Raw genomic sequence first — 14243 nt, 5'->3', positions numbered from 1 at the left:
TCTAGACATACGCACACACATACGTTTTCTCTTTATATATTAGACAGAGTAGTGCGAGAACTAAAGAAGCATAATATTTTTCTGTCATTTCCACTGGAGTAGTGTACACCTTTGTGTTGTTGTTGTTGTTGTTGTTGTTGTTTAATAATAATAATAATAATAATAATAATAATAATAATAATATCATTATCATCATTAAAACCGTATAAAAATTCAAAAATAAGCATATTTCTTTTATCGAACCATACTTTGTCGCATAGTTTTAGGTACAGTTAATAAAAGAATTACTTTGATGTATCTTAATTTTTTTTAGATGGAGATTGATAATTCGTATTATTTGGATTATTTGGACTACTGTTCTCATCTTAGCATGATTCGCGCAACATTTCGGTCGATGTAACTTCATACCTTCATCAGGTGTATCCTGTCAAATTCGGGAATAATTCTGTCAAATTCGGAAATGCAAATGGAATTTCGAACAGAACCCTTTATTTAATCCACACGAGTAGCATGCTCTCGTTCCATCAACCATGATTGGATAGAAGACTTAAGTAATTCGCAATTGTATTTTAGTGCCGCTCGCACTGAGGATTGAACTTGTAATGTCCGCATAGTAGATAAAGTGCTTGGTAACATTCAGTTGTATGTTACATTCGGCTGGAGGTTGAAAATCAAATCGTAAGTACAGGCGACAAAGAAGGTCACGGGTTGCATCGATCGAAACGTTGTGTGAATAACACTTAATTTAGAAATAGTAGTCTGAATAATCCTGATAATATAAAATACGTTTATAAAAGTGTATTGTATTTGTTTACTCGTTACTGACAGACTGTTTATTTGAAATTACAAACAACAGAAGGTCACCTTGATTTATTAAATTGTTTAATAGTCTTAGCTTGATAAATAGCAAATCCTATTAGTAATTATCGTTATGTGTAAGCCTTTATGAGTGTCTCCAAAACCAATTTAATTTGAAACTCTTCAAACGACAGAGAAAGAGTCAAATCTGTTCAGTAATGTCGACAATTAAAAGCCGGATCATACATTGTTTGATCTAAACAACAGATTTGTCTCCTCATGTGACAGACAATAATATTAATCAATCAAATTTTGATCCCTTCAAAACAAGATTAGTCTTTATTATTTGGATTCATTTAACCACTGTTCTCATCTTCATAGCTATTTTCACAATGTGTTGATCTATCGAACCTCCGACTTTCTCCAGGTGTATTTTGTCTAACTCGTGAATCTTTGTCGAACTCGGGAATCTGCATGGAATTTCGAACGAAACATTTATTTAATCCACGAGGGTAGTGTGCTGTCGTTCCGTCAGTCATAACTGGGTAGAAGTCTTAAGTAATTCGCAATCGTATTTTTAGTGTCCCCCCCGGCAAAGATCTGTGAGGAAATGGGTGAAGTACTTGGTAAAATTCAGTTGTAAAGTTATAGTCTTCTGGAGGTTGAAGGTTCAATCTTCATTTCCGTTCGAAATTCCGTGCAGATTCTTGATTTCGACAGAAAGATACCCGATTTCGATAAGATACATATAAAGAAGGTCGGATGTTACATCGACCGAAACGTTGTGAAAATAACACTTAAGATGAGAATATTAGTTCAAAGAATCCAAATAAAAATTGATCTTGTTTTGAACGGATCAAAATTTGATTGATTAATTTTGTTTTTTGTCATATGAAGAGACAAATTTGTTGTTTAGATTAAATCATATAGGATCAAATTTTTAACTGTCGACAAGATGAGAACAGAAGTCCAAATAATGCGAACAAAATAATCGTCATCTCAAAATTCAGAAACGTAAGATCAATCTGGGATGAATATATAAGAGTGGTTCAACAGTTCTGCTCTATTTGTATACGTACTACTAGATCAGTGAGAAAGTTTTGCAGATTTAAAATTTCATCTTGAAAATGAAAAATTGTGAGATCTTGAAAATACTTATTCATAGCTTTAGCGACCTTTGGTCTCTATAACTTGATTTCATTTGTTAATGAGCTTATAAAGGCCTCGCTTGTAAAAATTCTTTAAGTTTTATGTGAAAGATGACTCGCACTCATGCTCAATATTCTCTCGTGATGTTAATATAAGGCCATCTAAATGGTTTTGAAATCTCCAAAATAAGTGATTATTTGAAGAAGCTAGATTGGGAGAATATGCAGGATGGAGTAAAATTGACTAATAAAATTCCCTACGAGGTCTTTGGTCAGTAGTGCTGTATGAGGAAAATGACTCTCTTTCTGTTGACTAAAGAAGGTTGTTTTCGAGTCAGAATATAAAGAAGGTTGTTTTCGGATGAGAATATTTTTTGTAAAAATGAATAATGCTTCAATAATCTGAGAAAAAAAAACACTCATAAATTAATCATAACAATATGTATAAATTTATTTACAATGGTTAAAATACCTTCACATGTACTGATCTGATACTTTGATGAGACTTGTGAAATTATGGGTGAATAATTGACTACAAGTTCGCTTTGGATGCTCGGACCAGAGCTGGCAACCTGTACTGCGAATAGATTAAACAGAATTTGTGAACAAAATCCGGACTCTTCTCTTGAAAGATAACGCAAGACATCATATTGCTCGAACAACCTGGAGCATGATCACATTGACATATCCGTTCTCATTAGATTACCGAAGGTAAGTAACGTTGAATCTGGTCAATCCCAGATGGTTGACCATTTGGAAACACCAGTCGGTGTATATAGGAGGACGTAGACATCTCCGTGCAAAAACTATAAAGACATACATAACATTGTCATCTCCCTTGGCCGAGATATACATGCGACTGAGGATCGGTTGTGAATTTGATATTCCCATGAGATCTCCTTTTCAAATAAAGCTGGTTCGGCCAGCCTAGGTTGAATGCCGTTCAAAAAAAAATAAAAACAAATAAATCTCGAGGAACGAAGTCACGAGAGTATTTTGGTGTGAACATTACTTTGGATCACCTTAGTTAGAAAACAAACCCCTAATAGTAAGTGTTTGCTAATGTGTCGGTAGACCGGGGTTCAAACATCGGTTCATTCATACCGAAATCTTTTTTCAATATTTCTTGGTGCCTCCTTGTAAACACTCAACATTATAAGATTAGGATCAAGGGTAAGTGGAGTAATCCTAGGAAAAGGGTATTATCTTCCTATACCTTCGTATAGCATTCAATCAAGGGCTCTTTCGGGCCACCTTCGACTATGGTCGAACTATTTACTTTTTAAACTAAAAACCCACTAAATTCTTTTTTTTTTTTTCACCTTATAAAAACAAACAAATATTTTCACTTTTGTTGTCAATTGTATCAAATATCAATGTTTTCTGACTCCAATAAAATCCGTAATCATGTCACACTTTACTAGTGTCTTAATGTATATAAAATTCGATACTTATTTCCCGTTTTCTTGATATGAGTTATCGAATTTATTTCTTATACATAAGAAAAAAATCACAGAGTGAGACGTTGTCATAAAGTTCGCTGTTTCTCTCCTGGCTGATACTTTATAAAGAATATGGATTGATGGGAATGTAATTAATTGTTATTCTTTCCGCTAAAAAGAATTAAGACATAACCTGCTCATCTTAAAATTATATTACTGTATGATGCAGTGGTGTGTAGGTCAGTTTCAATACTTCTAATACCATTTTTAAAAGAAAACGAGGGTGCAAAATAATCGGATTTTTCAAATTGTCCTCGATGGTTTTAAATCCAAACAACATTATTTTAGCCAGAATGCGCCTCGGATATTTATTATTTATAATATTCATAAACGACCTCCCTGATAGAATAGTTTCTGAGATGTGTATACTTGCTAATGGTTTCACGCTTTATAATAGACACGATAAAAAAATAAACAAATATATGCATATCCAAGGTAATGGCAGAAACCCTAGAAAACGACATTCAGTCTATAGTGGAATTATTTAATGCTACTAAGACTAAGCTTCTTTCCTTTAATAGTTACAATAAAACATTCTAAGTCAGCGATTACCATAACAAATAACAGCCTTCCTAAACACTCATCATGTGAACTCCTCGGCAATATTCACAGGCAACAGGAATTGGAACAAATACATTGGGGACATTGCCAAGACTACTACAGAAAAGATGAACTCCTTCTATCGTGTTAGAAATTATTCACACCTGAGTATCCTCTATACCTCTATAAAGCCACTATTCGCCCATGTATGAAGTATTATTGTAACATAAGGACTGGTGCATCTACCAGTAGGATTTTCCTCATAGACAATGTCCAAAAAATACTCTCAAATCTAATATGTCACGCATTATCGGCCAAGCTTTAACGTCTGTTTTATCGTCGATGTGATACCATCGATCTTCCCCTAGTTTTAGGAAGTGGGAAAGAAAGTAAAAACGAAAAGGGAGTAGGTTTATCGATTAACAAAAGAATAAGAAATAGGGTTTATCAGTAGACAATGATCGAAATTTGTTCCTTAATGCAGAAAAAAGAGAAGTAAGGTGGTATTTTAATTAAGACGTAGCACTAACTGAAACAAAAACATGAAACAATGGATGTAGATATATTTACATTTGGTTTGCGAACATCTTGCAGGGTTACTATGCTAACGACAATACGAATGGTTTGTGTACGACTAAAGGCAAACCGTGGCTTGAATCAAATCGAGAGAGATTGAGCAGACATAACGGCAACTGACGGACACAGCCTCAACAGAACGTAGATGTGGATTTTTACATTTTATAGGATCAAGGATGTCACACACGCACTTTGAGTCACACCAATATATAGAGAATGTGTATGAGTCTGTGTTTTTCTCTGGAGTTGTGTTTTTTTATGCTTGTGAACCTGTGTGCCCCCGCTCGACAACTGCTAATGCGTAAGAGACGACGACACGGCAAAACAAGAATAAGAGAAAACGAGAGAAAAATCCACGGCATACAACGTTGATGTCAGCGAGTTATCGAGGGGAGGGGGGTATGTACTCTGATAAGCCCGTAGCAATGGGTCTTCTCGGCGCACATACTCTCGATCAACTCGATAAGCAGCAAAATCCCACCTCTTCACTGTTGAGGTCTTTAGATGCTGGAAAGCCTTCTAATCTAATAGTTTATTCCTTCAGACTTCAGATTTTGGAATTCTTTCCATGTTTTCTGCTTTCCAGACTGTGACATTTTTTTTTAATTTTAAGATTGCCGTATCTGAGTTGATAATCGTTTTTCTGCGTTTCATCAATCGAATTCTATCATTATATGCACTCTTTGAAAAATATGATTAAATAAATGCATGTTTGTTTCAGATGCTGTTACGATCATGATCTCTGCTACGGTTCTTTTCACTGTCATTGGTTTTATTATCCTATGGTGCAGTATGATTACCATTGCAATTCGGAATACTGCATGTGCACATCAAGTAAGTATGCAAACAGCTTTCTTTTTTTTGATTCAGAAAGCAACGAATGTTCTCTTTCATTTTCTCCCATATCACAAAAAGATTTTTTAAAAATGACGAATAATAAACCGCTTTCAAATATCTCTTGTAGCCCGATAATCGCCTTTGTAATCGCACTAGGATAAAAGCAACGCAAAACAACTTGTTGGTATAACTCAATTGAGATCTGAGTATCTGTGATAAAAGACCCCCAAACGCTGGCTGTTGATAACTGTCTGTCGTGCATCTTTTATTTCATATTCTAAAGCTCTCCTTGATTTGTTCCGAGCCGCAAATCGTTGTTAGCTGTCTCAAACTGAAAATCAACTATTAACTAACTCTGGCTTCTAAATTAATTGATTCGAAATCGGAAATCCTATGCCCGGTGTTTTGTTTGAGAGTGGCCGATAAGCGAAAAGTTACTGACCATATATTATATTTCCGAGCGTCTTTGTTTACCTTAGTGAATCATTTCTAACTATTGTCATAGCTTTTTACTTCCGACGACTTTTTCTTTTTATGAATCACTTTCTAACACTCTTCACAGTATGACAAATATTTCTGTTAATTCGGTTGAAAAATAAATCATATGGATACACCGAATGACATCGTTAGTTTTATATGTTTGTAACTTTCGAACCTCTTGACACTGAGATCACTAAACAAAAGGATTAAATCCTTTCTTGTTATCTGGCGACAGCAATCTACGTACTTCTGCATCTTTGACAACTCTATAACACATTATTTGATTAAAGAATCTTCCTATCTTAGTGCAATTTAACTTTAAGATCGTGTTTTATATATATATATATATATATATATATATATATATATATATATATATATATACTTTTTATTTGTTTAACATAAGCATTTATATTTGGGTCATTGGAATATAACCACTATATATGCTCTGAAATCGAAGACATAGCTTTTTAAGGGATTCATATTTATATTATTTAATAATGGAAGCAAGAAAACTGAAATGTACTTTTTTATATCTTAGGAATAAATTTAAACTATATTTTAATCTCAGAAAATTAAATATATTCTTCAGAATTTGAGCATATCTGAATCATTTCAAAACAATGTAAATAAGACTTTCAGAAAATTAAACTTTTTCTATATCCATAGCTCTTTTTTTATATCTATATTCACATACTTTTTATCAAATAAACATATTTTAGATGGTTTAAGCTACTTGGTCGTCTAGGAATTCCTGTTCTTATTAAAGGTTCAAACATTTTCACTGTTATTAATTTGACATGTGACAGTTAATAATTGCCGATTGACTTCTGAGAAGGGCGATGACAGTAAGATAGTGGTTAACAACACGGACTTGTATATCCTAAGTTCGAATCCAGTTTGTTCGACAAAATTAGTTTCAATTAGGATGTTAGCAACCTTCACATGGTTCGTCTCGTAATAATGACTAGAGAAATATTAGGGAAACCAATGCCAAGAATATGAATTTTTGGATTCATACGATATGATGATGATTAAAAGCTCAAAGATTTTTTAATATTATGAATTTTACATGGGATATTTCAGTTAATACAGGATAGCGCATAAGTCACTTTACCATTTTAAAATAAAATATTTTTGTACATGATTGTACTTTATAATTCAATATTTATTACATAGTTTAAAGATTGGAATTTTATATTGATATGAAAAATAATGTTACGTAAATTGCCTCCATTTCTCTCGCCTTTGCTAACACAGGCTCTTTTTTAAGGCGAAGTTATTTATACGCTAGCCGTATTATTAACTAGCCTGGTGGTCCGATGTTGCCCGGGTGTTTGGAGGCGTATGCTAAGCAAAACAAAAGTTGTATTAGGCAGGCTCGAACCCGTACTGCGAAGGAGAAAAAGAACGTGAAAAAATAACGTGGCGTATTTACTGTTGCGCCCATCGCCAAACTTGAAGTGATGTAGATTTAATTTAAGGCTATGCAATCGAAAACGGGAGATGACTTTCGAAAATATCGACAAAAAAGCGACCCCTCCTCGTAGAAAAGTGCCCAGTTGATGGTGAAGGAATTAATGTTTTTGGCCAATTTTTCGATATTAGTTTCAAAATGATACCGATCTTGTGAAAATCCGTCGCCTCTGTCGAAAATTTTAGGCAGACATACAAATATACACACATACATAATATATACATAATACATACATATATTTAAACAGATTTTTGTCCTTTATATTATAGATAAATGTATTTTTCTGCATGCAAACCTGATATGCAATTATACTATTTTTTTAATTTTATGCTTTATTTCATTTTTTAATGTTATGGTGTGCCAGGTTCGAATCCAGTTTTTTCTACAGAAACACTTTCATTAAACCCACAATTAACCTTGTGTCTAACCTGAAAAGGAGGTAAATTAATCAATTAAAACTGTTTTTTCGGTCCATAACTCCTGTATATCTATATTCACATACATTTTATCGATTAAATATATTTTACTGGTTTGAACCATTTTGGCGTCTAGGCTCGTCTGCTTTTATTAAAGGCTCCCGGAATGTTTCAATATTATGATTTCGTCATGGGACGAGTATTTCAGCTAATATATTTATGAATGCATTTTTTGTACATGCGAACCTGATATGCAAATGCATAATTTGTTTATTTTATACTTTATTTCAGATCCGAGGAAGTGTGGATCTATCATATGTGAATGCGATATCCAACTTTCAGAATGTTTCGCATACAACGTACATTTATACAATCAACGGTTGAAAAACTTAGACGCTAGCAAGTGCTGATGATGATGATGCTCAGAAAGACGTGCAAGACTCTTCCTTCCTCCTCCAAGACTGAGTCGTAAATAAGAAGCGTGTGAACCTGATATTGCGCTTCAGACGTCACATAATTGTCCGCCATTTTATCTTTTTCTTTTTAAATAACATCGATTGTTGTCAGCAGAAATACATCACCAGACGATCCAATATAAAAAAAAAACATATGAAAAATATAAAATGATAAACCCTACAGAAATAAGAGAACAAAGAACGGGTCCATTCTTAAGATGTGTCCAATCAATCTACGCGTTTAATGCGGATTTTTTTTCTAACTGACCGACCTATACAGCTTTGTTCGGAGATGCGTGGACTCATCTAAATATGCCATCACAAACTTAAGCACTATTGATCTACGAAAATACTACTTCATACTTAAGCATGTCAGGCTAAAATAAGCATATTTGCACGCATCTAGAAGAAGATGAGCCTATTCAATCTGCGCATTTAGTGGTGAAAATGTTACAGGTTAACCTCCACCCCACCCATACAAAAACTGTCCCCTCCCATCATGGAATTGTTAATAAAATTCACTGTAATCTCCAATCCATCCATATTTGGTACAAATAAAATTCCGTATATGCCTCACTTGTCCACCGATTTTCAGTCGTGAATGTCCAACAATCCTTATTTTATTTGCTGTTCGAGGATATGTAGGAACATTTTGATAATCGTCTAATCAGTAAGAGGTTTAATCCTGAATGGTTTCCATATTCATTGGATCTTTACCAGATATTGTATAATGTTTATTAAATCAGCCCCAGGTTGTTTCACGAACTAAAGGAGGTTATCATAGCCAAAACCAGAGCAGTTCCAAGAGATGAGTGTGTCGAAGTTATCAACACGCTCCTTTTTTTTTTTTTTACTTACGTTCACCCTTAACAAGGCATATGGCCACTTTGACGTAATGGGATACTATTCAGGATCATGCATAGGAAAGATTAACAAGATGTTGGTTTACTTCTGCATATCAATACAGTTAGGGAAGCAGAAAACAGATAGCAGGAAGGGAATTCCAAAGTCTAGCTGTTCAAGGGAAGAAAATATTATAGTAGAAAGCTTTCTTGCATTTATGAACCTCAACAGTGAAGACATGTGGGTTTTTTGTTAAGCGGGTTTGTCGGGGATATGTACGTCGAGGGGGGGCACAAGTGCAGTTAATTCATCAGAGCACATTCCATTAAAATATTTGTAAAACACATATATGCACCATTACGGCGATGGGACAGGGATTGGAGCTTAGTTGACAAAGTGGGATCTATTAGATTGAAATGTTTTTTGGACTTTATCACAAAAGGAGAGGCTAATGGTAGATTCACCAGCCCAGATGTGGCAACAATACTCCATGCATGGGGGTGTTGTGACTTCGTAGAGGAACAGGATACTCTCAGGTGTGAGTAGTCTTCTAGCAACCTTCGCAATGTCCTCGATGTATTTGTTCCAGTTTGTGTTGCCTGCGAATGTTAGGCTGAGGAGTTTGAAGGAAGAATTCTCAGGTAGGGTGTCATTTGTCATGGATATAAGCGGTTGGAGAGGCGTCTTGTAATTGTTAAACGAAAGCAGCTTAGTCTTACTAGTATTAAATGTTACAATCGACTTACGGCCCCATTCCACTACTGTCTTGAGGTCATTTTCTTACGACTCTGCCATTATCTTAGATTTATGTATATCCGTTCTTTCCTCGTGCATGTTATAGAGCGTTGTATCATCAGCAAATCGCATTCACAATCACGTTGACACCGGTTCTCGCCAGATCACCGAATTAAGCAACGAAGAGCCTGGCCAGTACCAGATTGGTGGCCATTTGGGAAGGCGAGGTGCTGTATGTACCGCGAGGTAAAATACCAGGTTGAGAAACTGGAGTGATCTATCTTTCTCTCGAGGGTAGATGGGGCTCTCTTAGGCCATAGTAGGCACCCCGTCTAGTGATGGCGTCACGATAAAAAAAATAATACCCTTGATAGTCCTGGCGAAGCATCAAGTATTCCGCTACCGACAAGATTTAAATTACACTACAAACTCGGGTAGTGAGTTCAATCTCGGCTACGGCCGTGCTAGATGGATCATCAGCAAATATACCCATCTCGGCCACAATATTATCAGGGACACTTACACATCGTCTCATAGCGATAAAACAAAACATTTCGAAAATTAATTCCTTACCTAATAGACTCTGCATCGTTCAACTCAACCATATTTGGTACAAATAAACTTCAGTATATGTCTCACTTGTCCACTAAGTTTCAGTTGTGAATGTCGAACAATTGTTATTTTATTCGCTGTTCAACGATATGCGAGGGCACTTTGATAATCGTTTCATCAGTAATAAGTATGATCTTGAACCGTCTTCACATGTATTGGATCTTAATTTCACAGATTTTTCTATCTGAGAGGTTATCTCAAAGATAATGTCACTAAAAACAGTCTCCAGACTATTTCACAAACTGAAGGCTGCCATTACAGCCCAAGTAAGAGCAATGCCAAAAGAGGAATCTGTCAGAGCTATCGACACGCTATTACTTACTTCCCACCACAGGAAGATGCGACACAAAGTCGGAAGTTGTGTAGAGTAATAACAGCGCTTCTAAAGAGGGAACACTATGGCCCTTTAAAAAACGCCTGGACAGCCCCGTTGGCATTCCCTAGTCGAGGTGCCTCGTGTAGTAAACAATAAATTTACTCTACTCGAAAAATGGAAGGCAAAATTTGGGAGGGTGGACTTCTTTAGAATACTAAGAACGAATGCCTCAGCCCGCCAGTTAAGAACCATTGAAATGACTCAGTTTCTGTCGGGCTAATTGTTGTGATAGGACACCAAATAAATGACGCAAATCGTAGCCCTTATCAAGTTATTGGTACGTCTACACGTCGTATCTAAGTGTGCCTATCACTGTACGACAATCAAAGAATTTCAAAAAATAGTTTCTAACATGTGCCCATTTTACAAGTATTTTAATGGAATATGCGCTGATGAATTCATTGCACTTGTGACCCCCTCGACGTACATATCCCCCAACAAACCCGCTTAGCAACAAAATCACACCCTTTGACTGTTGAGGTCCCTAAATGCCAGAAAGCGTTCTACTTTAATAGTTTCTTCGTTCGAACAGCTACTTTAGAATTCCCTTCTTGATACCTGCTACCCTAACTATATTGATATGCAGAAGTTCAAAGTTAAGGTAAACCAGCTTGTTAATCTTTCTTAGGCTTGACTTCAATTAGTAGTCCCTTGCATCTAAGTGGCAATATGCCTTGTTTGAGGTGAAGATGAGTAAAAAAAAAAAAAAAAAGATCCTGTACTGTCTGCAAAACACCTGTCTCTGTCGCATCACCAATGAATGAAATTACTGCAGGTTGCAGTTAGTTCATATCAAAATCAGTATGGCAAAATCTCTGCCATTTTTTAATATGGCTTGAGATATGGTCTTGTGCAGATCTAGAAAGTCCACCTGACCAGACTTTATTTTCTTATACTTTGAGAAAGGGTTAGTTTATTGCTAATCGCCTGAAGTGCTCCTACCAGTGAATTCCAGCTAGGCCGCTCAGACATTTTTTGTTCTTCCTCTAGAATGCTGGCTTTTGATATCCCACTTACCTGACCTGGTGTGTAATCAAAAGAAATGAATAAAAACTTACTACACTTTTCCCCCTGAAAAAAAATACTCCTAACCGATCTGACTAGTGCTTCACTGTAAAGGTTCTTAGATGCGGAAGGTTTTCTAGTGTAATAGCTTCTTTCCTCGAACCGCTTGCATTTGAAATATTCTTACTCACTGTTTCCAAGACAATACCAACATGTAGAAATTTAAATGTAATGTGAACAAACATCTTCACCAACTTCTTCCATGTTGCTTCTGTATAAAATATGGCACTACTACATTAGCCCCTTACGTTTCAATTGCAATATGCCTTGTTTGGAATTAATAAAAGTTTTCTGTTTTGTTATGTTTTTTGTTTGTTTGTTTGTTTGTTTTGTTTTAGTTTATAAATAGATAGTTGAATAATCATGACTGAAAATTGATGGACATGTCAAACATAGACTGAAGTGTATATGTACCAGAAATGGTTGGATTACATAAAGTATTGCGAAATTTATAACGTTCCCATGGCTGGCATTACGGTCGCCATGAATTTCACGCTGATAAACATACAGACCGACATGCGAAAAAACACTCTTGTAAATTTGATGACGCATCAGAAAAAAAAAATACCAAGAATGAAGAAAAAAATCACTTTGATCGTGCAGTCGATAAACTTGCAAACATGTTGTTGGGATTATGAAAATTAATGTTAACTTATTGTTTCTAAAGTACTTTAATCCGTTTAGTTTATATCAATGTTGTGACGTGTAGTCCGCTACTAACCGAACGTTCGAAGAATAAGCATCAGCGAAAAAAAAAAAAGAAGACTTTTTCGCGTGTGTTCGATTTTGATCATTTCCGAATTAGACTCTCGCTGTTTATTGTTTACGCACTGGCTTGTGGAGAGCATTGTTTAAAAGTAACATTAAAGATTTGTTCAATGTTTAAATGTTTCAAATTTTCCTTATATGTAAAGACACTCACACACACGTACACACACGCACATATATATTAAATATGTTATTTGATAACTTCATTGTTCGTATATATATATATAGTCTTGGAAGTTTTTAACCTTTAAAACTATACAAAAAAATATATATTTTTTATCATTCGTTAGAAAACCATCTAGTCAGTAAGTCATTTAATCACCTGCAATCACTGCATCCACTCGCTCTCGAATTTACTATAATACCAATAATTTATTTTTCAAGGGATCATCAGTTGTTTACCATGAAACACTGTTTCGGGGATTTACAAACAAAACAGTATATTACATCATGGCTCCCCTGCAGTGTTGATCAAATACCACCACCCTTAATCTTAGGAAGAAGACATGTTTCAAACATTTAATCAAGTTTTCTATTCTTAATTACAATTACTAACCTTTTCATACTATAAAACTGTGTGATTCATCAATTTCCACATTTAAAATGGATACATTTTTTATTTTTTTAATTTATCAGTCTTGTATTTATAAGATTAAGATGAATCCATTTAACTACTTATCACCCCCACTATGATTAGTATTTAGTATATTTACATTCTTATTTAAAATTAGATATATAAAGGTTAAAAATATTTTTACATATATACTTTTTTTTTATATAAATTTATTATATGTAATTATAAATACATTTTATACATTGCTAATATAGTTTTGGATTTCCTTTATTAATATAGTCTGGTTTATCTTAAACGATTCAAAAGCATCAGGATAACGAACAAATGCTTTATTTAACTTTTTAATATTTTATTTTTATCCCACCTTGTTTTATCATCCTTATTACTAAACTAGAAACTGGCGGTATAAAATCTATTAATTTTAAAGTAACGCGAGCTATTCTCAAAAACTCTGACATAATGGTTCCATAAAACATAAAAACAGGGCAGGTGCTATCTTTATGGGGCATACGTACTATTTTAAAGGGGAAAGCGTTTCTTTTATCAAATATTTTATAAAGAAAAATCCCATCCTCAATTTTTATATCTAAATCCAGAAATGTAGCCTGTTGTCCTCTATGTTCACAATTCAATTTTAATTCGTTTGGATATATAAGATGTTTATTTTTTTCGAATTCATCATTATCGTTTATACATATAAGGTCATCTATAAATCTCCTACATCCATGAAAGTTATATGTTTTAGATATATCTGTTTTTAATAATGATGACATATATATATACTCGAGTCTATGTAAATACAAATTTGCCCAAAATGGTGGAGGATCCAATCCCATTGGGATACTTATCGTTTGGAGTAATATTTTATTTCCTATTTGAAAATAGCATTCTTTAATAAGATGACTTACAAGTATTTTTAGAATACCTTTAGAAACACTAGTTTTGATATTTTTATTTTTACACCAGAAAGCTTTAGAGTTTGAAAAGTCTATATATTTACCTTTTCCACCTTCAAAAGCCAAATCTACAGTATCATTTAAT

At 34.5% G+C, this 14243-nt stretch overlaps 1 protein-coding gene across 3 annotated transcripts in view; it reads left to right on the top strand.

The window, feature by feature from the left end:
- Window positions 1–12162, top strand: part of LOC145277012 (basic phospholipase A2-like) — a 90120-nt gene extending 77958 nt beyond the window's left edge. For all 3 annotated transcript variants that reach the window (XM_080128612.1, XM_080128611.1, XM_080128613.1), the window contains 2 exons: window positions 5286–5398; window positions 8066–12162. In XM_080128612.1, the coding sequence (XP_079984738.1) occupies window positions 5286–5398; window positions 8066–8184 (232 nt within the window). In that variant the 3' untranslated portion in view covers window positions 8185–12162. The remainder of the gene's footprint in view (window positions 1–5285; window positions 5399–8065) is intronic.
- The last annotated feature ends 2081 nt before the right edge of the window (window positions 12163–14243 follow it).

This window comes from Euprymna scolopes, chromosome 5 (assembly GCF_053919585.1).
Source record: "Euprymna scolopes isolate OS-2025 chromosome 5, ASM5391958v1, whole genome shotgun sequence".
NCBI classification, from domain to species: Eukaryota; Metazoa; Mollusca; class Cephalopoda; order Sepiida; family Sepiolidae; genus Euprymna; species Euprymna scolopes.
The sequence above is the reverse complement of the archived record's forward strand: the minus strand, read 5'-3'. Positions and strand labels throughout refer to the sequence as shown.